The sequence below is a fragment of the Prinia subflava genome, chromosome 2 (assembly GCF_021018805.1).
Source record: "Prinia subflava isolate CZ2003 ecotype Zambia chromosome 2, Cam_Psub_1.2, whole genome shotgun sequence".
NCBI classification, from domain to species: domain Eukaryota; kingdom Metazoa; phylum Chordata; class Aves; order Passeriformes; family Cisticolidae; genus Prinia; species Prinia subflava.
In genome coordinates this window covers 49,621,176-49,647,536 of record NC_086248.1, presented here as the reverse complement: position 1 = coordinate 49,647,536, position 26,361 = coordinate 49,621,176, and the positions used below count along the sequence as shown (strand labels likewise).

The 26,361-nt window shown below is 41.0% G+C and overlaps 1 protein-coding gene across 3 annotated transcripts in view; it reads left to right on the top strand.

Moving 5' to 3' along the window:
* Nucleotides 1-1,059: 1,059 nt before the first annotated feature.
* CEP85L (centrosomal protein 85 like) overlaps nucleotides 1,060-26,361 on the top strand; it is a 136,305-nt gene continuing 111,003 nt past the window's right edge. Inside the window, exons 1-3 of one of the 3 annotated variants that reach the window (XM_063389882.1) lie at nucleotides 1,095-1,175; nucleotides 3,903-4,025; nucleotides 5,598-5,727. In XM_063389882.1, coding sequence (XP_063245952.1) covers nucleotides 5,709-5,727 — 19 coding nt within the window. In that variant the 5' untranslated portion in view covers nucleotides 1,095-1,175; nucleotides 3,903-4,025; nucleotides 5,598-5,708. Of the gene's footprint in view, nucleotides 1,176-3,902; nucleotides 4,026-5,597; nucleotides 5,728-26,361 lie in introns of all 3 variants that reach the window. The other 2 variants (XM_063389884.1, XM_063389883.1) reach the window with 2 other exon arrangements.

The window sequence follows — 26,361 nt, the reverse complement described above, 5'->3', positions numbered from 1 at the left end:
AAACAAACATTTTTCCCTATTCCCTGCAGAGTCAAATGGAGTTCCTGGAGGAATTCTGCAAGTTTCTTGACTCATGCCCAGAAATACAGGTTTTATGGGCTAGATCTGCCCTTCAGCAGTCCTGTACCACTGCTCTTTTCTGTAATTCTGATGTCTTTTGCAACCACAACATCTCTGCAAGATTTTTCAACAGTTCTTGCAGTTATAACTTAGTTCTCAACATTTCATCCACTTGCAAGAATAGTTTGTTGCTCTGCTGCTAATCTCTGCCTTATCTAACTATTCAGTGGGTACTAAACTGACCGAGAAAAATGCAGAGCTGAAAGTATAAGCCCTGGTGAGGCAATCCAGTCATCAAAGACACGCCACGTGCCTGCAGTATCTGATGCTGTCAGAGTTTTTCCAGGAGATCCCAGCCTTACATGCACATTTCTGTGAGCTGGATATTAGTGGCAGCTTTCTGTGTCTTTCAGATGCCAATTTAGAAACAAAAAAGAGATGGTAGTTCCTGTCTAAAAGGCTGTGGGACACTGGCATGGTTTCAGTGAACTGTCTGCCCTACTGTGAAACCTTGTTTAAGGAGATAGGAGTGGGGTCCTGATTAACTTAAGGAAAACGTTCTGCCTCAGCAGAGAATGCAAGGGCACATGGAGATGTCTGTGGACTTATTCAACCTCTGAGCATGCACATATCTACCACACTGCAGCAAAAGGCAGTGTAAAAGGTCCAAGTTCATCCCTATGTGACAAGGAGGAACTAAAGCTCAGTACTGCCTTTAATAATGACCGTGAACACCTGTCCAGATAAAATCAGTGTTAAACGGTAGCAGACCTAAGATGCTTTTCATCTGTAGGTCTTTGGAGCACTTCACAGAGGTAAGCACTGCATTCTGAGCACAGAGCTCTGGGTAATAAAGCCCTTTCACAGACATATTTCTAGTAGATCTTTGTTAAAGTCACTTCTCTCCACATGGCGTCAGTTTAAGATTTACATGCAAAGTACAAGAAGAAGGGGAGGTGGCTGCCTGTTGTTGTTACCAATCCTGTGCTGACTGCCTCTGCACTTCGCAGTGAGTGGTTTGAGCTGCAGTCGTGCAGCTCTCCCGTAACCACCACAATTTCCTGTTGCACTCATTTGAAAAGACAATGTTCCTGAGGAAGTTATGAAGACGGCAAGTAAGTTGCTGCCCTAATTTCTGTGTGTTTTGTTAAGAATGCTTTCTTAATTATGCTGGTTGGAGCCTATTTACAGTGCTTCTCAAATATTTGGAGGGATGAGAAGCTTGTGGTTCCAGAAAACATATGGGCAAAACTGTGTGTTCTGCAGTCCCCTCAGCATGTTGCTCAGAAACAGCTGCAGAAGATTCAAGGCAGCTCCTTTTCCACTGGTGCTGAAACTGTGAGGGAAGTGACTTAAATCCTGAGTTGCAAGACGCTGCTGCAGCTGTGATGTCAGATAAGAAAATGTAACTATTAGTAAATCTGCTGTCTGACTGTAAATGTTTCTTAAAGGCAGTAACTGAAAAAAAGCAATTTCACGTGTTATAGCCAGAGCTATTGTTTTAAAGTGCTGAATTATTTACACCTTCAGATGGACTCTCCCAGCAGTTGTGAAGTGTGTGCTCGAGGGCTCTCTCGCGGTTCACAAAACAGGGCTCTCAACGGGAAGGATGTCTGCACCTTTTCACTGACAGCCATGGCTTCCTGCCTTTGTTTGGGGAGATGATGCAGTGGAGGGAAGCAGCAAGATTGCTGTTTGTCTGCTGAGCAGATAACCTGCACAACTTGCAGCAGGGATCGGGGCACTGGTTTGACTTTGCCCGCCCTCTCTGTCACGACAGCAGTTGCTTCGTTGCGTACAACTCCCATGTATACAGAGGGCTGGACACAGCTCTCAAGGCAAGGGGATTATCCAGAGAGAATATTAGGTGCTATCCTTTTTTTTGGGGCACACAGGAAATGTTGTGGGAAAAGCTGAGTTGCTAGGCAGTTGTTTTGCTGGTAATGCGGGATCTAAGCCAACACAGAGGAGCCACAGAGGGGCCGTTCTTTTCAGGCCGCAGAGGAGCAGAGCCTCAGCGTGTTCCTTGTGCTCTGAGTTTTCCTCTGTATCTGAATGTCTGGAAGCCCTTGATGCCATGTACCACCGCTTTTAAAACTGATAAATCGATTGTGGCACTCTTCTTTGCACTCACCCAAAAGGTTTTAATTTCTTTAACATGCGTCTGATCAGTTTTTAAGGTTCCGTTTACTCAAGCAACTCTTCTGTTGTTACTTCCAGAAAAAGTGAGATTTAGAAAAGGAAAGGAAAGAAAGCCATCAGCTTGAAAAGTGGAAAAAAAAAGAGTAAAAATTATTATGATTTTGTGTGTGAAACGAATAATAGAGAAAATAAATTCTTTAGCTGTATGCTCATCAGTAATACTTCAGGTTTTGTTGCAGCATCACTTTAAGGATTCATTCTGCTTAAGGTGAAGTACTCCCCTAAACACACTAATTTAAATCATGAAGTGACGTGAAGCCCCAAGACAATCCCTGAAGTTTATGTGAAGAATTGCAAAATGCAGAGACTCATAATGGTAGCCTTAGTAATAGGGACTAGTACCCATTTCTGAGACCAAGCAGAGAGAAATATACAGCCCTTGGGCATCACACTCTATTTCAGTGAACTGTGAGAGTTAGGTGCTTCAGCTGCAGAATTAGGAATACAATACCAGGCAGTGGGAAGCCAGAAAGCTGCTCTCCAGGAGAGTCACAGACAGTATATGGACACTGACTGATGCAAAGGAGAGAGAGGGTGTTTTTCAATGCCACTATTCATCTTGTCTCCTCTGTCTGCTTTGAGTCTCTAAAAGGCTTCATGTAAGAGAAACTGCCTCTAGATTTGGTGCTCATGGGCATCACCACTGACAGTGCCAGCAGGGTCTCATGGTCAGACAAGCGTGGAGAACAGGATCTTGCACTCTGAGTAACCTTCCTGCTGCCTGGTGGCAAAATTTATTTTAAAGGATTATTGTAGCTTAGTGGTGGTGGTGCCAGCCCAAATCTCAGGCAGTGCCAAGCCTGGCAGTGGTGTGAATGGTTTGCCATGAATGCTCAGGAGGAGGATGAGTTTCATGCAAAAGGGAGTTCTCATTCCTGCTGCCTTTCATGCACAAGCTCTTTGGCAGCCTCAGAAACCAGAAGCTGGGTGTCATCTTTCACCGTTACTGTATGCAACTTCCTTCATTTCCTTTGATGTGCTGCAGTCAATACTTCCTAAGCAGTGGCTAAGAACATTATGCCACCTTTTCAGCTCATGTTTGTTAGTTTCAATTTTTGCTGGCATAGTAGCTGAATATGAAACCTTATTTTCTTCACACAAGAATTCAATTTCTTTCTTACTTCACTTCATAAATAAGTCAATGTACGGAATTGTATTACAGAAGCCCTACTAAATAATAAATAATGCATTTGGTCTGCCACATGATTCTGTGCTTGTCTCTGCCCAGTGCTCTTCTAATTCACAAAATGGGTTTTGTATCACAGTGTATGTAAGTTTAGATCCTTTGCTGTACCTTTCATAAAACTCATGCTTACTCTGAACTAGATGCTTCTGCTAAGAGTTTATACAGAGCTGTATGATACAGAGGAAAAATCTTTGTTTATTTTACAAAGTCTCTCTGAAGTTTTGGTTGTATGATTTTTTTTTTAGGGCTTTTTTGGTTTGGTTTTGGTTTTTTGCAGTTTTTTTTTGTTATGAGATAATGAAGTTTGGAGTTGGTAAGCCCCCTGTCTCTGTCACTTACAGATTCTGTATTGAAAGAACTTTTGAGAAGGTGCTAGAGGAGCTCAGAGTTAGCTGCTCTGTCTGTTGTGTGCCTCATCTATATGAAGTCTATTCATATTATCTGTGTGTTTCAGGAGACCAAATGGCTCTGCTGCAAGGGGTTTAGGAAGCAGTTTGAGCGAAATGTTTGTGTACCATGTGCTGCTTGAACTATCCAGATGCTGAGAGCTTGCAGGGGTAACTGCAGCCAAAACCCAGTAAGTGATTGATTGTTTCTCTTCAAAAGCTTCTACTACATCATCTACATGTGCATTATTATGCTCAAACTAAATAGAAAATTGACCTGAAAAAGACCATCTGGTGTTGACCAGATCATGAGTGATTCTTCCCTAAAACTCCCCTGCTTCATATTTATCTGAGTGACAAAAGTTCCAGCAAATCTTCTGGGGCTTGACAGCAGCACAAGCAGTGAGGGGAAATCAAGGCATTGGTAGAACATGCCAGAGATACCTATGAAAAAACTGGACTGTGAGAAGATGGTGAGCCACAAGCTCTTGGCACAAGACCAAACAAAATGCAGAGGAATATCTAGAAGTCCTTAAAATGTTCTGTCTTGAATATGCCATGAAAGTGATTAAGGTACCCTCAAAAGTAGAAGATATCCTGGCCTGTAAAAAGGCAGAGGCAGGGAACATGGTGGTGTGCACACTGTGAGTGGGGAAACCTCAAAAACTTGACAGAAAATGCAAGCAAACAGAAAGTGGAAATACACTGTTTTTTGAGGAACTTTGACATTGCAGAATTATCTTCAGATTTTTCCAGGTGAGATAGGTATTCAAAGTAGTAAGGAGTAAGAAGGAAAGACTACATGGCAGAACACCAATGCGGAACATCTGATCATCTCAGACACTCTAAAAAAGACAAGACACTCTAAAGACACTCTAAAGACAAGATAATATTCTAAGTATAGAAGTCTACAAGCAGAAAGATGATGAGGAGGATTGCATTGTAGCAAAGAGAAAATTTAAGAGTGCCATCCAGAAACCAGTGAAAACAAAAGGTCCAGAGAGTGGATGGCTCTGAGCAAAATGATCCAGGGGAAGAGGAGCTGGTCTGTTCAGGAAGGTACATGGACTATATAATATACAGATAGAAAATTAAAAAAAAAAAGATTCTTAAATAAAGGATGAGGAAAGTCAATTCTGCTGTTAGTGCCTAAGAGGAATGAACTGCTGAGCCGAACAAATCACCAGAGATGGGTGATCAGTGAAATTAGGTCCTTTTCAAGCAGCTGTGAGCTGTCAGTTCTGGCCTTAGCAAAGCACTTTATGGTTCACAAAGCACTGCTGTGGAATCAGTGGAGGCAGATAAGCTTGGCTCTCAGAAACCTCCCAGGTGTGGTAAGATCAGTGGCCTTGACAAACAACACAGGCCAAGCAATTGGTTGGAGGTGATAACTAGCAGTAGATAGGATGTCTGTTCTCTCAGCACCTTCCCAGCCTTCTTGGAGGAACTCCTTAATGGAGCTATAATGGCAGAAAGGGTGACAATAGGAAGATTTGTTTTGTCAACACAGAGAACAGAGGTTTGAAGAGTAAAGGCAACAGTTTCTGCAGACTGGTGAGTTGAAGTGCTGATCAGTATGTAGAAAGCCTGGCAAAAACAGTGGCAGTGGAGAAATGAGAATTACATGGATATAACGAGGCACTGCTGTGGCTGGAGTGGATCATCTTTTGTGCAAAGGCAAGTTGATCATTGAGGATAGAAATTGTTTAAGGAAACTTTGAGGGATTGTACAATGGAGGTACTCTTGGCTTATGTCTCTACAGAGGGAGATTACCAACTTTCAGCCTGTGGTTTACAGGTCCCTGGGAATGCATGGACTAATGGGCACTGGAACAGGGAAGTGGTCACAGTACTAGCCTGACAGAATTCAAGAAATGTTTGGACAACACTCAGGTACATGGTGTGACTCTTGGGGTGTCTTGTGCAGGGACAGGAGTTGGATTTGATGATCCTGATGGATCATCAAATCAGCTTATTCTATGGTTCTGTGATTTTAAGTCCATGCAGCACCTGTAAAAAAAAAAAGAAGTTTCACTGTCAGTGAGCTTAGCATTTGTGAATGGTCTTGAGAAAGCAGAGAAGAGGATTAACAAAAAAGGATAGAAAGAGTGGGATGTGTTGCAATTTAGTTTCACCTATAAATGACTGGAGCAGATCTGTTAGATCTTGCAACTCTCCCTGGACCCTGTAACAAAGGTAGCTCTAATAATACAGACCTAGTGTTTGCCTTCAATCAAAAATGTTGCTACCAAAGCTTTTAAAGAGAAGATATTTTCCAATGTGCATCATCAGTACCTAAATTTGGGCTGGATTAAATAATGCTTTCATCATCCTCCAAGTCATTTCAGGCAGTGGTCTTGCCTCCATCTCCTTCTCAACTTCCTGCCAGGAGGCAGAGGATCTTATCCAAAGACTGTTGCATCTACTGCTGACTCTGATGGAAATACAATAGCAATATCTTTAAAATACTGCTGGCTTGTGTGGCAGGATAGCATTTGTTAAAATACTCCTCTGCCTTATTTAATTAACTTGTATCACTTAGTGTCATCGTAGCTTTAGTTTTTCCATCTGGTGCCCTTAGATTTATGGGTAACAGCATGGTGTCCCTTCTGAAAGAATTCCTTGGAAGGGTTTGCGCAGTGATGTCTTGTGAGGAACAAGGACACAGGGCACTGAAATCTTGTTAGTCCTCACATAAGCTGAAGTGTCTTCTGAGAGGTTCTTAAAAGCAATAAAATGTCCATAAAGCAGACTGGTAGGAGGAGCACACACTGGATGAAATGCACAGGGGAGAAAAGGTTGCACAATAAAGGCCTCAGTGAAGTGCTAAGAATTAAGTGGAACCCTTACCTTCCTTTTAAGCTTCTCGTAACTTTTATAACTCCTCCCTCAAGCAGAGGTGTAGTTCTGCCCACTTTGTCCATCACCATCTCCATCCAGAGCTGCTTGCTGGTTGTCTGTGCCATAACATCCCTTTCAAATGCTGATGATGCATTTCTGCTCTCATTTCCTCCTCTGCACACACATGTGTCACACAAACACCCTATGGTTGTATTCTGGTGAATTCTCCAAGACAAAAATAACAGGAGCTAGCAAGGGGAAGGAATGAAGTAAATGGCTCCAAGGATCGGAGCCTAAAGTTCCAAACAATAAGAATTTAAAAAGTGATGCTAAGTGATGTGAAGACACTTTAGAAAACAAGAAACTGAGCCTTCAGTTCTGACTGTGATTTTCAAAGCAATAATGATTTCCTTCCCTCACTCTTCCCAGCACATGAGCACGTATTTCCCCCAAAATAGCAAATTATGCTGACTAGAGTACAGAGAGAGAGCCAGAGGATTTACTAACATATATTCTATGCATACCAGTGGTGGTTATGTCATAGAGACAAAATGCCTGGGATTTTTTTCCAGTTTTTATAGCAATAACCAACAGAGGTCAGGGCATTTCCTAAAGATTTAGTGACTGTTTGGAGTTAATATCCTTCGCCCTACTTATGGAACACCATTTGCTCCCATCCAGCCATTAATCTGCTGGAAACACTCTGCACAACAGTCACATTCCCTATGGAATAGCAGCACAAACCAGTACAAATGGTGTCTGGAGAGCGACCCTGCACATAAAATGCATGTTATGTGCAAGAATACAGGCAGGAACCAAAAGCCTTCTGGACATGGGATGGGCCTGATATTTGTGGGACACAACCCTGTCCTTCTGCTGGACATCCAGGGAAACAGGCTGACCTTTTCTGAACAGCTTTTACATGGCAGCTTTCTCACTCAGTGTTTCAAATAAAAGAATTCATTTTTATTATAACTTAAAGAACAGAACAATACAAAAGATTAAGCACAGATACTCTTATAAAAGAGCTCTGTTTTCAGGCCAAGAGGTGTCTTTACTCCTGCAGAGGCTTTGATGCTGTAAAAGTGTGTCTTTCCATCTTATGTAAACTGCCTGGCACCTTTCAAAATGATGCTGACCACACTCATTGATTCACTTTTCCAAAGCTCCTGGGGGCAGAGCTGGAGGGGAGCAGAGAGGGCCAGCAGTTCAGAGGGCCCCTAGCAAGAAAAGCTTCTCTGAGCAAATACCCAAGCAAGGCAGATGGTGAGAAGGTGAAGGCACGACCCCAGAAGTGGACATCCAAGTAGAGTGAGGAGGAAGCTGCAAGGAGGATGTGATTACCCACGGAAATGGGGGAAAAAAACAGCCACATTCACAAGAAACTGAGCAGAAAAACATATAATCAAAGGGTTAGTCTCAAAAAAAACCCCATAAAATATGTGCCCAAATGACAGAACTGTGCCTGAATATGTTGAGCAGTTATTTTTTACAGTTTTAAACAAATATTTCTAAAATATAATAGTATGATTTTGCTATTATTATCTTATTATTTAAAAGGCCTTTTTTTAGTTCTTCTGGACGGAATCCAAATAAGATTAGTAATGTGTATTTAAATCCTTTGTTTTGGAAATTATCTTACAGATGTGAAAGGAACGTATCTCTGGTGAGCAGTATTGCTGGAGAGGGTGAGAAGGAGTAACCCTGTGTTGGTATTTCTGCTGGCACTACTCCACAGGCCCCAGCCAAGAGACTGAGATTATACAGACATGGGGTGTCAGAAAGAGGCTGCTTTGGAGAAGGGCTTTTATTCTCCTTTATTCCCTGCTTTTAAGCCTGGGAAGCAGAGCAGATGCCACAAGGGCCAGGCTTCCTGCATCAGGACTCATGGCCTGGCACTGGCATCTGGAGAGGCACATAGCCCAGGCTGGAGGCCAAGTGATGTGTAACACCTCCATGGGGTTCTGTGACTCACTGTGGGGCACCCACCTCACTCTGCTGCCACAGGGCCAGGAACCAGTGAGATCCTATGGCTGTGGCTTGGGTAGAGAGGGAAAATGGCCTATTATGAATTAGAATATTGCAGAAAATAGCATTATGAAAACTTCGAGCAGCATGCTCTAACATGACAATGTATTCTGGGACTGGCCTGGCTGGACACTCTATCTGTGTGTCCAGACAGGACAAGTGTCCACTCAGACTCTCCTTGGGTTTAACTAATCATTTCCTGGAATTTCACATCAGTTCTATCAGGAGGAAAAAACTTCTGACAAGCATTAAATCAAAGATAATTAAACTCTCTAAACTGGAAATTCTTTTATTTGTTTAACTGTGCTGACCATAGGGCAGTTCAGTGGAAAGTCAGGAGGCGTGCAGGAAACAGGCTGCTCTGCTGGGCCAGGCTGGGCCATCACTGGGCTGCAGCAAGCCCTGAGGAAGCAGGGAAGTGAGTGAGCAAGCCAGGGAACAGGGCTGCACACCTGAGCCATGGGGCAGGACACTGAGCTGGGTGCAGGGGAGAGCAGAGGGAGAAGCTGGGTGGGAGAAGAACTGAGTGCTGGTGCTTGTGTGGGTTACTGGAGTAAAGTCCCTCCTCTCCTGTTGCCACCTTAACGTATTAGAGCTTCTGGTTTCATTTTTTGCCATAGCACCAAAGGAAACATGGGGTTCACCAACTCATATGGTTTCTAATTTAGGTTGTACATTAATACATGGAACAAATAAGTGGATAGTTAGCCAGGATGTGAATATATAGCTCATTAGCTGCTTTGAACTATATTCTTTATGGGTGTTCTTAGTATACAATATATATTAGAGTAACTTTGCTTTCCCAGTGACTATGCAAGAGCCTTGTGCAGATGAGTTTTGTGAGCTGCAAATTCACACTCTGGCTACTGCACACAAAGTTACTCATTGCAGACAGACTCCAATTGAAAGCATCAGCACTCCTTTGCATAGATTAAGTTAATTTTCTTGAGCTTGTAGTTCCACTATGATCAGGCATCAGCTGTAGTGGGTAGCTCTGAGTGGTTTCAAAATAGAAGCAGAGAAATAACAATAACTAATTGAAACTGAATCAATTTCCATTGGTGGTTTTGGCAATGTTAGGTTTATGGTTGTAGTTGATGATCTTAAAGGTCTTTTCCAACCTGAATGATTCTGTGGTTCTGAATTGGTTGTGTCATTGTAGGTGTCCTGTCAGATGAGCTTTGGCAACTCTAAAGTGGCAACACACAAAGGCCCAGTTCCAAGTCTTTCTTAACTCACATTCAGGATATTTGGCACACATGAGATACAATTCTTTCATCAATGTTCAAGCAGCATTTTGTGTTTTGGCTGGAGCAATCTGCCATTTATGTTTCCTAAGCTCTTCTTGCTTCTTATGTGTCAGGGAACTTTTGGCTCACATTGCCAGGACTTGAAGAAGTAACTGTGAAGCTGGGGTAGGAGGCATCTTTCTTCAGCCTATTCTCTGTTTGGCCCAAGCTCCTGAATTTGGAGAACTTGCAGAGCTAGACAGCAAGAAAGCTCCCATGGAGACAACCAGTCCCTCCTTCCTCAAACTTAGGGAGAGCCATTGTTTGGAGGCATTGTTCAGGGAGAGGGTTTTAATGGCATAAGCAAGCACCCAAAGCAGTTCCCTGTATTGAACATAGAAGGAAAATACAGGTTAACTTGTTGGAATTAATCACAGTTTTAAAGGCTGAGATAATTAACTCTGTGTTTAATTAGGAGATCATATCTGTGAAAAGGGAGGTTTCATGTGTTAATAGTTTCCTGCAGAACATAAATGCTGAGACAAAATTAAATAACATGGTAAAAGTAAATGCTGAGGTGAAGGGTAAGAACACACAGTATGTAATGCACATGGGCTTGTGGTGGCAGGAATTCATTTTGCCATGGAAGATGACTGAAAAGGTTTAGGATGATGCTGTGCTGGGCTGGGAGTAGGACTCAATGGTCTTTGAGGATCCCTTCTAACACAGCTCATTCTGTGATTCTGATGAGGCCACCTTGATCAGTAGAATGAATGGAAGTGTGACACAGGGAATAATTCCTTTTCCATGTAGCCAAAAGAACTTCACAAGTTCAAAATACATTCCATGCAGATTGAAAAATTGCTACTAATAACTGACCAGACAAAAAAAGGAGTCAGAGAATGCAATATGTATTTACATGTATGAATTAATGATCTTTCTGGTGTCCACTCTCTATATTTGTGTTACAAACCTTGTGCTATGCAACCTCTGCTTGAATGCACCACTCCAGAGCAATTACACCAATACTGCAAAACTCCACATCAGAACTGCTCCCAGCTGTGAATGAGTTGTGGTACCAAAAAAAGGCAGGGTTCAGGGCCCATCTATCCTATTCCTGGATGGGTCTAACATCACCTAGTGAAGCTATGAGATGGAATCAGTGCTCCATGACAGAGGCTATGGAGAGTGCTTTCCAGAGTGCAAACATTTGCGGTCATGCAAAGCAATAAAATTCCAGAGGCAGTTCTAATAGTATTGTCTCAGGTAGATCTCGAGGGCTTGATATTGGTTTAGGGTTTGGGGTTTGTCTTACTTCATTCCTACTTCTTTTACTGCTGAGAGAAAACTACTTTACTACTACTACTAACAACCCTGGACTGAGCTGTTATTTCACAGTCCTCAGGTCAGCATACTGAGATCCAGGCAAGTCTGTTGACTAGTTCCTTAATAAGTGCTAGAAGCTGCATTTTTCAGGATATTTAAGAGGATGCTGAAGACAATGATGTTAAATTAAAAAAATCATGATATTTTGCAGGGAATTAACTATGTCACCAAGTAAGTTGCTTCTAGGTGTACCTTTTGTGTTTCCTTGAGCCAGAGAACAGGATCCTAAGTGGAAATTGTATTGTAGAGCTTTCAATAAAAAGTAGTATTTTTTTCTGGTTCCAGCAGTACTAAAGAAGATTGAAGGAGAAACTGTAATTTTTGCCATCAATTGTTGCAATTGTTTTTTAACAGAAGTTATGCTGTATCTAGCAAGACGCTTATGTAACACTGTCTAAAATGTCTTTGTACTCAGAAAAGGTCATAAGTAAATTACTTTGAAGCTTAATCAGTGGAAGTATGGGACAATGTCTGAATTTCATTATAAGTCCAGTTTAAATGCAGTGAAGTCAGCAGAGCTACTTGGGATTTTCAGTAGAGTAAGTGTGTGCAGAGTATGGCTCCATGATTTTAAATGCTTTATTTCCACTCTGTCAGCAACTTGCACAGAGTCATTTCTAAGAAGAGACTCAGAGTGCAAACCCATAAAATACTAGCTATAGGACAAAAAAGTGGAAACTTTAACATTGTTTAATATACAAATAGTGTTCCTACAACAGCGTATAGAACTAGTGAATGTTTCACGTAGGGATTACAGTAAATAGTTTTGTATGTACGACACTTTAGAATAGAATGTAAGAATACATACCTGTTCTCTTTATAGTTGTGGTTATCTTCTTGATCCATTATATCCTTTTGTATATAATGGATCTGTAGAGAAACACATGAATTCTTCGAAGGAGGAGCAGCTCTCCACAGGAACTGATTTATTAAGTTCCTTTTGAGCTAGTTTTGATCCCTGGGTTCGCTGGCTTTGGATTTTTGGCAATCAGATAACAAAGCACTTTCACCACCACAAATCACACAGAAGAAACGGCAGGGCCCTTTGCTTCGGGATATCAGTGGGCCATCAATCATGCTGGGGAAGCAAAGGCAGCAGGAGGACAAGACTTTCAGCACAAGTGGTCTGTTCCTTTTCTGAAGCAGCTGAAAATGAAATTTGATTTGAGGCATAAAACAAATCCTGCACTTCTGTATAACTGCTTATGAAGGGCACAGTAAAAGGTGAGAGTTGAACAAAGAATAAAAATCATAGAAATCACATTTGGCTTCACAAGGCTTATATGCAGGTCTTTCACACGAGTTTGGGGATTAAGATCCTAAGACTGATCTTTTTTCAGTACTAAGAGGAATGATGTAAAACATAAAGAGGGAAAAGAAACCAGAAAGCTACTGGTGCAATAGACATGTAGTCCATGTAAAATAACCTCTTTCTTGGGATTCCTGCATGGCTTTCTCTAGATTGGACCTACTGAGCAGACTGCAGCTCCTGCCTTCCTGCACTTCCTGGACTGTGCACTGATTAGTGTACAAAAAATGCTCCAAACCTGGCCCTGGGAGTAAAAAAAAAAAAATGACAGGAAGATTTTGATCAGTGCTCTTGTTTTGAGAGATGTTTTAGGCTGTGCAAAATTCAAAGGGGTGGTTTTTCCTGTTTATTTTCTAACGATGAACTTTACAGTGTGAAAATATGGGAGGTGCAAATATATGAGGTAATTTTTCCTGCAGAAGCATCATGGAACAGGCAGATAAAACAGTACAGGAGTATTTAGGAGTGTTGTTTAAAGGTAAAGAGTTGAATAACACAAGTGATGGCTAAATTCATTGCCAAACACAATAATTTTTGTGTGTGCTCCAGAAAAATAATCATAGAAGCACTTTTGTGAAATCTCTTTTGTTTATATGTTTTGCTATCTCACTACAAACAAAACAAAACAAAAAAATTCTCTTCCTCCTGGGAGAATTTAGTGTGACAATCACTTTTTGAGAAAAGACCAGTTTGGAAGACAAGGTGCAGCTGTGCAGTCTGAGGAGGAAAGAGCACCATTCCCAGGCGTTTCCTGGCCCAGGAGCAGCATGACTCCCATCAAAAAGCCCGCTGCTCCAAGGGTGAAGCTTGTCCCTCTCTTGGCCGGACACCTTTCTACACCACAGAGGCTCTGCCAGGCAGCAGGAGCAGTGCTGGGGTGCTCCCTGGCAGGCCTCTCCAGCAGGAGAACACTTGATGCACTGGCATCGAGGTTTTCCACAGTGAGATGTCCATTTTTCTTTCAAGATCAGCAAAGAGGCAAGTGAGGAGGCAGTCTGGCTCAGAGCTGACTTTACTCGTGATGTGGCTCTCTGCCTGCTGGCTCAGTCTGCTGCCAGGCCACCCATGCTCCAGTGGGCATCCAGGCAGCACAGGGGGCAACTCTTCCCCTGGAAGACAAGTCTGAGAGGCAACTGTGGGGAAGCTTTGGGGCCAGGGACCTTGCCAGGAGCCAGACTCCCCAGGACCCTGTGCAGCTCAGGGAACAAGTTATCTGTTAGGACACCCAGGGATCCACCTATCTCAACTGAGAACAAGGCCATATCCAAACTGATCCTGATGTATTTTCTTCAGAAAAAAACCCCAACATAAAAATAGTGTTATCCTGCTGATGCTTGGCATCAGTAAGGGCACTAATAATGCAAATCTAGGAATGGGGGGATTGAACGTTTATCCCTCTCTTTGCTAAAATTAGCCTAGTCCTCCTACGCATGCAAAACTTGCTATCAGTTACTTGATAAGCCATCATTATGAATTACCCAGTGATTTGTTGATTTGGCATGTATGCAGCAATTTCTCTGGTAAAGCAAGCCAAGAGAATTCATTTCTGACAGGAAGTTTCTGAATAGCTAGAGATGGAGTGCCACTAGAGATGTATTCGGATGTATTTCCTTGTGAAATCGGCAGATACATTTTTAAATGTCTTTTTTTTACTAGGCTTACTGCATTGTCAATGCTGACATAGCTTATGGAAATCAGTTTAAATTTTGCTAAAGGTCTGAGAGATTTGTTGATAGTGATTCTTTGTTTGAATTAAAAGAACATCAATCTACATAAGTATATGAAATTACTGAAAACAAAATAAAGCATAAGAGCATCAGACACTTGGGTCTTGTCTGCATGTTCTGGTGGCAGGGCTGGGTATAGTGTGAAGAACATGACCAGAGCAGCTGGTTTCCATCAAATGGCATCATGATGGCATAAAGGAAGGTGCACTGGGCCCTGCTGGCTCAGTGTTGATTTCAGTGTTCATGCTCTGCAGGACAGCTGATGTGATTTTCTCTGATGGTTCTCTCCCCTCTCTGCAGTGTCCTGGGGAGCTGCACGGCTTTGCCCATTCATGCTGCACTTGATGGATAGCAAAGTGAGCAGGAGTGCACCATCCAAAAGGGCAGCAGTGCTCCCTTCCCATTAATATTCCCATGTATCCTTTTGGGGAGTTCTAAGGGTAAAAATCACCAAGTCTGGCACCTGTTACCTATTAGGGAATTGTTACTTTACAGATGTGGCAATGTTGATGTAAGGCCTTGTGATACCACAGGCTTTGCAAAATAATGCCATCTGTCCGCTGGAAATCAGGCTAAGATTAAACAGACATCTCTCTTTATAGACCAGTGACTGTGTGTCAAGGGCAGCGTCTTTTGTTCACTGACCTGTAATGTGATTTGTAAATGCATTTGTCTCGTTTATGTTCATGTGTGTCCTTTGAGGGTTTTTTTAGTACACTAGCACCCATGTAAATACAATTCTTGAAGCAAGCACCTTGATTAGATTTCGGCTTGTGTAAACAGTTTATTTATCCTAAATTGCTTCTTTCAAATAACCACATTTTCTCGCTTGTCCAATATAAATACTTACCTCACACACTGTTGTTCTGGTGCCAAATTACTACAGCTTTAACTCTGCCACAGAAACTTTTGGGTGCAGAGTTGTTTAGGTGCATATTTTAAAACTCCATTGTGCAGTAAACACTGTTCAGTGAGTACTAGAATTTATTTAGCAAAAAATGCGTGAAAAAATGTAAATATTAAACAATTATATATCATTTAAGAGCCAAAGCTATAACTCATCATGATTCACCAGAAAAATTTTGTCTAACAAAAAGCCCATATGTAATGGTATACTGTAATAATGACATAAAGAAAAGACAGAAACTTTTATTCTTTCTTAACATAAATTAAAATAACAATTTCTAAAAATCAAATCCTTGATTCCTTCTGCTTAAGAGGAGTCTTTTTTAAGAGCTGTAAAAAATTTTCACTGAATCCCTCCCTCTCCTTCCCTGAGTTCTTGAAACTCTGAAGGAAGCAGGTTTTAGATAACTTGTTAGATCATTTTTCCATAGTGAAATAATTATCTTCTGTTTAGAATCTGTAAACAAGTGAAATGTGGGGTTTTTTTTAAATCTGTGTTGCCAGCATGAAACTAAATACAGCTGCTGTAAGTAACATTTACAATGGATGGTACGGTAAAAAGCGCAACTTCGAGTGTCACCTGCAAAAAGAGCAACTTTGAGTGGCTGGGTATATTCCCTATTTTTCAATACGAATAAAATGAGAAAATACAGGGCATAAGTGCTGAACAGATCCTTTAGACAGCAACTTTCAGTCTAATTGCATGAAGAATTATATGCAAAAGATCATTACACAACACATCAGTCAGAAGAGCGTCATCCTTATGGCATTGCTAAGTGCAGGGAGATTACAACAACCATCTTGTGCCTTGTCCAAGCTCTTTCTTTTTATTTAGCTCTGGCTTGAAAGACATAAAAATTCTAGGTTAGAAATCCAGTGTATTACATGCTTTTGTGAGTAACCCAGGTTAGTTTTAACTTGTGTAGGTTCTGTAGCTTATTCTTGATCGTTAGCTACGAAGCCACTGCGAGGAGTAAAGCTGTGGACCCCTGTGTCAGATCCAGAGGGAGTCTGCGGCAGGCAGAGCTCGGAGCTGGCTCCAGTCCCCTCGTGGTGCCAGTCTGCGCACACAGGGGCCAGGCACGCACTCAGCGTTTGGGCTGTGACCCAGGCTGTGAATTACTTTTTAAAAGGATGCATGGTGGGAATTGTCTTCAGCTGGGAAAGGGTTTGCTGTGGCAGCAGAGGACACTGATCCAGATAGACAGAAAAGCATGCTCAGGTGAAGTTGGTAAGTGATAGAAACCCAGTGAAAGAGCAAGTGAAGGCAAAGCCTTAGAGCCATACCTGTATAAAGAGCTTGTGTTGTCTCCTGGGAATCCAGTCAGACATAGACCATGGACACCATTCTCAAGGGAGGTTATAAAAGAATGGGGAACTTCTGGTTCAAATCACGCTATACTTCCCAGCCTCTTGACTATGTCTTCTTGCTGCAGGCTATAAAGCTGCATCTAAATACAAATTAGAGCAATTAGATTTTTCCATACAACCTAAAAAAAAGGCATCCCAATTTACTTTCCTCTGTGGAAAACTGCACGTTTCCCAAATAAACCCCAGCTGGGTTGCTGGAACTCTGCTGTCAGGAAGGTTTTCATTGGTGTGCACTGAAAATCTGGATCCTGTCGTGCTCAGTGCCCACACTCTGTTTTATAGCAGGATTTTTCTTTCTTCAGGCAGAGCTGGGAACACTGACATTCACCCAGCGTGTTTCCTCTGTGCTGAATTCCTCTACATTGAATGACTAACAAGAGACCAAGGAACACTCTGAAGATATCTTTTCATTGCTAATGCTCAGATTTTCCATTCATTGCCAAGACACAGCATCCATTTCCAGCAGTAAATGTCATGCACACAATAGCTCTGCTGTCGGTGTGAAAACCTAGCTTAACTAAAGGAGGAGGCATAAAAGATCAGAGCATATCCTCTGTGTACAAAATTGTACAGTCCAAACTCACAATTTGAAATAGATGGATTAGACAGGGTTGTGTCCTAAAGCTTCATTATCTGCCTGCATCAAATGTACCTCTTTTTTTAAAATTTGAATCATCTTTACATGTTGAGGCACTAAAATGGATTATGGTCCTTACTTGGCCAAAAGAAGGGAGCATTTGTAGGAAGGTTTGCAGACTACAGACCTGATGGCATGGTCTTCACCTGGATGAACAGTATTTGTGGGAATGTTAAGAGATACTGGAGATGCTTGTTCTTAGCTTGGAGAAGACAGCATTCCAGAGGCTGTGTTTGAGCAAGCAGGAGATATGAGGGATGGAAACAGAAGATGGTACAGGACAAAGAAAAGCAGAGCCAGCAAAGTCTCAGTGAAAGGCAATGTGAAAAACAAATGCTGGGGAACATGTCTGAGGTCAGTCACTGAACCAGAAGCAAGACACAAAACCTGAATCTGCCTTGTAGATTGATCTTCAATGCACAGCTGTAAATTGATTCCAAAGTGGTATAATTCCTCAGTGCAGAAGTGTTCCATGTGTATGAGAATATTTCCCCAGCTTTATATAGTAAGAGACAGATAAAATCTGATTTGAAAATAATATAGCGTGCAGTGAATAAATTATATGCTCCAGCATTTGGTGGTGTTTGTGAGATATAATTCTATTTCTAGTGCAGTGTAGGCTTAAATAGCCAAATGGTGTTTATAGGAGATGGGCTGCTGCATTCCTTTTCAGTTTGCTAATATGTACTTGTCTGCTGAAGTAAACCAGCCCTGCACTGGATAAACACATGGGACTCTCTTCATCTGTGGGATGATGTGAATAAACCATCATGTCTTCACTGGAGATCTATGCATCATATCTTAAACTGTGAAAAAAAAATCAAACTATTTAAACTGACTAAGCTGATTGGATGCACTTTCAGTCTGTATGCTTAAACTTACTGAGTTAAAACTTGAACTAAAAATAACATGTAGCTGGAAAATCTTTGTGATGAACACAATAAAATTCCAGCAAGATGGTTGAGAAGTGCAGTTTGTTTTTGTAAACGTTTTAGGGTCTTTGTTTTAAGTGTGTTTAAACCATAAATGCTATTAAGTGTTTGTTTTACTGCTGCTCAGCACTTTCAGTGTTGCATTAGGGAATGGGGACATGTCATTTTGGCTTGATTACCATGTAAGACTTTATTTTGTATAGTCCTCCAGGCAGAGCACAGAAATATGAGTTCTATGCTGGTGAATATACTACAGAAGTGAGGCTACCATGCTGTGTAGTGCCACCACTAAGTAGTGAAGATGTAGGGAAAAGATCATCTTTTATGACCGAGCTGATGACACTCAGTCACTGGAAAAAAAATAAAGCTAAGACAATGGAGCAGATGTTTACGATTCTTCCTCTTCAATGTAATTTTCACTGCTACAAAGTGATTCTAAATCCAAAGTATTGTGAAAGATTGTGATAAGATTTGCTCTTGGTTTTACAGTGGTTCTCTTTCTCTACAGTGACCTGAACAATTCCCCAAAACTAGTGTCTGGACTTGTGTGGCTGCAGTTATTGCAGTTTTAGAAGGCATCAGGCTTTATTCAGAATCCTGCTTTCAGTCTCCAAAAAATTCAAATTCTGTCTGGATAAAGAAGGTGCTGAGCCAAAGCCCTTGAGCCTTTCTTCTTGGATCTTGCTAGGGTAGTACACAGTGTAAAGCTTCACCAGCTCTGCTCAAGCAGCTCCCCCCGACCCTTTCGCTGAGAATCATTTTAGCTGAGATTGTTGATGTGATCAGCTAATTAAGCCAGACAGAAGCAGGCAGAAAGCCAAGGCATGATTTTTCACTTGCAGCATCTAGGTCTTGAGAATGAAATTGTTAACATGTGTTTGCTATCTTGCTGCTTGGAAATGCATAGTTGTGCTCGAACACTGTTTCACTGTGGAGGGGGACTCTGTAAATGGAATTGCAAGCCTTCCTAACGGGAACAAGAACAGACCACAAACAAGGTAACCAAAGTAACTGCTTGATTGTTTATATTAATGCCCAGAGGGGAATATGTCTATTAGTTTTTTTCCATGGCTTTTTATTTTATCTTTCTCTCATTTAACAATGAACCATATCAAGTAAGAGTAAGGACAATGCAAATTGAAGGAAGGAAATACCTGTCTTTAAGCAATGTCCTTTTGCTTTCAGACTGGCTGGGATTTTCTCCATCTTTCTCAGAAATCCCTGTGTATAAACAGTGAACAGGGTTGGCTGCTTGGTTTGAATTTCTCTTTGTTTACGGTGACAAAAAAGAGCTCAGCTTGTAAGCAAAGCACTGAGCAAGGATGTGTCCTGAAGGACAGGAGCAGCTGGGCCTTCTGGAACCTCTGCAGTCGGCTGGGTTGGGTGCTCTCCAGGCCAATTTTGCTTACAGTATGTGAATTATCTGCATATCCAATTTTATAAATTATTCCAAAGAGGAATTAGTATAATGTTACTCTCCAAACTTCCCTCCTACCCTCTCCAACATGAAGTAAGTCTGCAGGTTTTCAGAGCTTTCTTCTCACCCTGTTTCTGTTTCTCCTTTTCTCCTTTTTTTCTTTCTACTGACTGCCCAAACTTCATGTAAGCAAGCAATTCAATCTACTTATTTTTCTGCCTAAAACTTTTAAATCAAAGAAAGTTGGAATAATTTCTGAAGAGTTTTTGAAGAGAACATGGAAACTCCAAAACCTGATGTCACATTCCTGTTACTTCATGGTACATATATATGTTTCTGTGTAGCATCCAGAACATTACACTTGACTGTTGCTATTTAGTGAGAACTGACAGCTCACTTCATGCTGTTCAAGAGGCAAATGAAAATTCAGACCTCCTACCAGAAGCCTGTTTCTTATTCCTGAAAAACTAACTATGCCTTAATTTTGGTCTGGGAATCAATGTTATTTCAGAATTGTCTTCTTAATTTCCATCATTCTTATTCTACAGATTTGGAAAATTACCTTCTTTACTATATCTCCCATGACTCTCTTCATTATCATCTGTTAAGGTTCCAAAATCTGTTATGAGCTTGCGGCTAATTTCAACCTCCTTTTTTTTTTTTCTTTTGGGAAGAAAAATAAAACCAAAACCAAACACCAAATCCCCCCCAAACCACCCAAAAAACAACCCCATAAAACAACTCAAACAAAAAACCAGTGCATCTGTATAGCTGCTGAACAACTTACCAGCAGTAAGAAAGACTTCCTTTCAGAGACCCAAGCCAATACTTCTGCTTAGGTCAGCCAAGAGGAATTGTCTTTTCTTGGGTACATCCTATACCCATCTCTTCTTTCCAAGGGAAAACAGTTTTCACTAGGCAAGCTGATACTCTGCCAGCCAGAAAAACCTGTGCTGTTTGAAAAACTAAAGCTGTCTTTAATAAAAATCTTCTGTCTAATATAACCATTCTTTCTCTAATAGCCAGCTGGGCAGCATTAAAGGGTTCAGACAATAGTATTTAATTGTATTAAGAAAACAGTAATTTTCTAAAAAGTGCATTGATTTTTAATTTTATCTATTCTTTGATACTTTTTCTAACAGCCATGCAGAGCATGGAGGTAACTGAACTGCTTGGATTCTCCCTGTTTATTTTTAAAGGAATTGAAACTGGTTAATAATAGTGACAGCACTGTTACAACAAAATCAGTTTTAATCAAAACATCAGTCCACTGAGCTATGAATAAACAAATCTATGGATAGTAAACACATTTAGCACTAACAGGAAAACATTAAAACTGGAGAGCACTGGACTCCCTCCCCAACTCCATAGTGGGCTGCTGTGTGCTCAGTTTTCATGTCTTTGAAATGGCCACAGCAGGACTCACTCCCACAAGTTTGGAAGTGATGTCTGAAACTGCAGGGCAGAATAAGGGTGAAGGATTTTGAGGAGAGGCTCGTGAAGGCATGAAGGAACAGATATTTTACACCATCTCTTTGAAAGCCTCAACACACACCCACACACGGATTGTCATGAATAACTCTGAGGATGCACTTGCCAGCTATTCTGCAGATACAAGCAAGGCAGTAAATGAGTTGCCTATTCATTTGCAGCAGTTGAGCAGGGCCAAAGCTGTTGGCAGTGGCTCATCAAAGCTGAAATATGATGAAAGGATTTGTGTCATGTGTCCTGAACAGGGGCAGGCCTGCATCACTCTCATTTGCCATCAAATGCTCCTTCCTGACACCGTGACATGCTCACAGGGGCAGGTCCCCCTCTTTGCTGTGCCGAGCAGTAAGTCCAGCCAAGTCTGCCACTCTTCTGTGTAATCTGTAACAGTGTGGCAAACTGTCAGATCTCAGGAGATTCTAAAGAGCTAGCTTCGTATTTAAAAATAGAGCTGATAAGGATGTGGGTGAGAGAAGAGCACACTGAGAAATCTGGATTTTTGTTCTTCATGAGAACACTCTCTCCCTCTCTCTCTCTGACAGATTTTGCAAAGAGCTCACCATATGGGGGATGAAGGCTTGGGAAAAAACCTTACCCTGAATTCCTTCCAAACTGTCCTCTGCTGGGGCAGTAAACTGTATGATTTAAGTTGCACAGCTAATTTGATAATTTGTTCTATGGTCATAATGTGCTTATTCATCCTTCATACAATCATTGGAGTCATTACTGAGGTCCAGACAGACGACTTGATACGACAAAGGATGATAGCTTTAAACTGACAGAGGGCAGGTTTAGATTAGATATTAGTAAGGGGCGGATGCCCCATCCCTGGCAGTGTTTGAGGCCAGGCTGGACAGGGCTTTGAGCAACCCAGTCTAGTGCAAGGTGGCAGGAGGATTGGAACTAGGTGATCTTTAAGGTCCCTTGCAATCCAGACCATTCTGTGATTCTATGGTTCTATGAATTGCTTTTCAAGCCTTTGCAAGCGGGTTTGCAAACCCTGCATTAGTAGCAAGTAGAGTTTCCCCACAGACCAGTGCCACAAGGACCTTGAGCCCTTGTCCCCTTCAACACAGAACTAGTAACTCTTCTTCTTCCCCTTTTTCTGGTAAATCCAACCACAGAACTTGTAAGTCCATCCCGTGCAACTCTGTATGGAATCACCAGCAGAGAGGACCTGCAGTATGCAGCCTGGGGCGTGTGCTATGGAAATGTTTGATGTGGCTGAGCTTCAGGGGCTGTAAAAGCCTATATTGCAGTCTCTGCTGGGAACAGCAAAAAGAATTTCTGTGAAGAATTCCTGCAGCTGGAGATATGGTTGATCAGGACTCTATAAAACCCATCCATTCCAGTGACTGTTCACTTGTATTTTAAAGAAATTAGTCTTTAGCAAAGTCTTTTATCATATGGTAGAGTTTGACCTATATATAGTTATCCAGTTATACCTACATATATTTAATGTAAAATTATATTTGAAAGTCATACGAAAAAATATGCTAAAAAAACAGTTAGGGAAAATAAGGGACTTCATTAAATAAGGAAACAGAATTCACACTCTCTCAAATTAGAGATCTGGATCCAACCTGGCTCACTTGCCAGCTCAACGGAAGTTACTGTATTTACTACTTATCTGCTCTTTTTAAAGATGGAACTAATCTTGCAATATTTTCTTTTCCTCTCTGTTCACACAAATTTGAACTCCAAACAGATTCTGTTTTGTTCATGATGGTGAGCTCCAAGAGGGTTTCAGCATATTTTTGTTCTTTGTATTTTTTAAATTGGGAGCATGCACCTGATGGAAACAAAATGTTGATGATTCATCTGTATTTAAGAACTTCTTTGTGCTTCAGAACTCATGTGTATATTTTTCAAGGTGAAGTTTTTTTTTGAACATTCAATGTGCCCCATAATGACATTTTTTCTGGTGATTTTTTAATGCTTTTGTAGAGGCAGTTTCAGCAATTAAAGCACAGCACAGCAAATATTAAATATAGATTCCAGTGGAATGGTTGGTAGTTTTTGTTTTACACAGCTCGGTTTCCTTATCTCTGTGCAAGGGAGACTGATTTACTTAAATTGGAATGTATAAGCTCAAAGAAATCTAGCACTGAGTACATATGGTTATGTTGTAGAGCCTTTAGAGTTTGTAATGTACTTCTAGAGCTTTAGATATTTCAGTTTACTCTGGAGGTCTGTTAGAGTCAGCTTTCAGAGGCTACGTGTTCCTGCCTACCAGTAACATCTGAAAGCAGTAACATAAAAGCAAATGTGTATTGGAAATACGTGATTCAATTTATCATTTTTAAAATTAGCTCCTGGTTTCTACCTTAATATGAGGCAACATGCATGGTTTTCTTGTGTTTTTAATCCAAATGTTGGGAATTTATCCTTGCTGCAACTATCTTCAAACATGGAACTGAAAGACAAGAACTATTTTCATGTACTTCAAGATACATTATTATAGCTGTCTTCTTATTTGTTTCTTATTTTTCCTGTTCTGTCTGTTAACTGCAGTGGCTGTGCTAAGTAAAGATCTTGTCATGGTGACTGCTGGGGCTGTGTTCCAGCAGGGCCAACACCAGGAAAGGCTCAGTTAACATATTGTCAGTGGTGTCATTGAGCAAGGACTTCCATGAATGAACTGACTACATGGAGCATTTGCTGGGGTAGTGTGCAGATGGGAGTCGTGTGTATGGCAGCCTCTTGCACTTCCTTAATGCATTTTTGTTGCTCTCTATTTTGGCTTCCTGACTGCTTGTCATCTCCTGTTTCAGGTTGTTTTGGGGTTTTTTGGGGTTTGTTTTTTTTTTGTTTTTGTTTTTTTGGGTTTTTTTTTGGAGGCGGGGGGGGAGGTTGTGGGTTTTTTCTGTTGTTGTTGTTGTTGTTTTTTATTATTTTCACGTTGGAAGTTTGTGCATAACACCGTTTTGGAAGGATGCAGCCACATCCAGATTTTTAGTTAAGCTATTTATCTTTTCCTATTAATGTGTTTTGTTTGGGTCTTTCAAGCTTCTTACCTTGTGAAAAGATGGCCATGACTTCCTTCAGAAGCCCTGGAGAGAGTCTCATGTTCTGGGCTGACCTTCTGATGCTTGGCTCAGAAGATAGTAAGACCAAGAACTGAATGGTCAAAGTATAGAGTATATTTGTATCATACTGTCCTGCACTAACCAGAAAATTGCAACTGTGATTCTTCAGTTCCATTTAACTGATTTAACCAGATATTCTTACAATGTTAGAATGGTACAGCAATGCACTACATGATGTGCAATTCTTAAACCATGGGATTCCTAAATGAGTGGGACTGTCCCCAACAATTCAAGCAGCAATACTTAAACTTCTATGCTTCTTTTACTCATATATATTGAAAGTTACATGCTCACTTAGGAGCATGATTTCTTGTTGTTTTCTAAGTGACCAAAGATCATGTTACATGTTTACGCCTCCCAGATCAATTTGGTCACTCATGTAATGTGTTAAAAGTAGAATGATCTTACAGCCAAGCCAGAGCCACAAAGTTACTTTTAATAAACACTCTTGTCTGTGTTAATTTTAAGTCAAAAGCAAAACAGTCTAGGGATACTGTGGTGGATTCATACACATGTCATATACTAACCCTGAGGTCCCACAAAACAAATCTGACAGGCACTGTTGGTTAGTACACACCTGCCCAATTTCTGCATTTCAGTCATTTTCTACCTTCTTGGGTATAAAGAGTTAATCTAAAAATGTGTGTTCTGTATGTTTATTAATTTACTGTGAGAAAGACACAAGGCACAAGACATACGCAAATTATTCTTTACAGAGCAAGGCATATCAAAACCAGAGTGTTTTCTAAGGCTGCCTGTCCTGCACACCGGGCAGCTCCCAGCAGAGCCATGGCTATGGCTGCTGGTCCTCGAGTGTTGTACAAGGAACAGGCTGGTTCTGAAACATCTGCAGGGGTTGTGATGGCTGAGTATAGAAGTGCCCAATTAAACTGGATTCTATTCTACCAGCGGAGAATACCTCATCATTTTAGTTATGGAATTCTTGCTGCTGAGAGAGAAAAAAAACCCCTATTATAATAGTGATACATTATTCTAGCATATAGTAATGAATTATTGTACAATCAATGTCAGTGATTTTTGTAGAATAAAAGTAAATGGAGAAAAAAATGGGGTAGGGAGCCTCATTAAGCTATAGTATTTTTAGTTACAGCATGTAATAAATTTTTCCATCCGACTTTTACGTATGGGCGTATGACAGTACTGAGCTGACTAAACTAAGCACTGGCACAACTCCATTGACTTTACTGAAATTTCATCCCTTTGCAGCAATATTGGGTTTGGCTCAAACACAAGAGACCAGATAATTTTCTGACTGGTAATGTTCATAGGTTGTATTTCTGACTTGGAATAAACAAACAGCATATTTCAGGCTATAAGCAGATAATGATGGCCACTTGGAAGAAATTTCCATTTTCAAGTATTCATACAACATTGCATCACTGGCTGGTTGTGCTGTAGAGTGTTTGGTCTTCCTGTAACAGTTACTTACGATTTAAAATTCTGATTTACTGCGAAGTTATATAATTCATCGGGGATGTTTGTTGCAAAAGGAAAACAGGACATTCTCTTTTCAACACTGAGGTGGAAAAAAGGCCAGGAACCTGAACTACATGGTCTGATCCTTTGTTTCAGTGACTGCATACAAAGGGGTGCTTTTTGATTAACCTTTAAAGCAGGTAGGTTTTAACAGGTCAGGCTAAATGCTGTTTCTAATGCTGCTTCTAATACAGCAGTTACTTCACATTTGAGGTGGAGTTTAACATGCATTAAGAAGCTTTAAAAACCCTGCAAATTACTGTGTAGTGATATCATCCAGTTTTGGATGCATCATCCTTCTAAACTCATTTGTCTGTGTGTAACATGGAGTCAAACAAGTGTGCCTTGGAGTAAAATGCCAGCTATAAAAACTTGAGCACTGCCAATGGCAGTGGGATCAAAACCCTGAACTGCAGCACTGCTGGTGCTTTCTGGGCTTTAGCAGAAGTTTTAGCACAGAGAAACAAATACAAAAAGTATTGGTGCTCCTAAAATGAGATTGTGTGTTCACAGAAAGTGAAGGTGACTCAAGGGGACTCAAGAACAAAAGAACTGGAGATTGGGTGAAAAAGTCATGCAGTAGAGCAAAAGAAACAATTTCTAAAAAATATTTTTTTGTGAAAGTATAATGTCTTGCAAGGTAGCTGGATATGTTAGTGAGTCCAGGGGA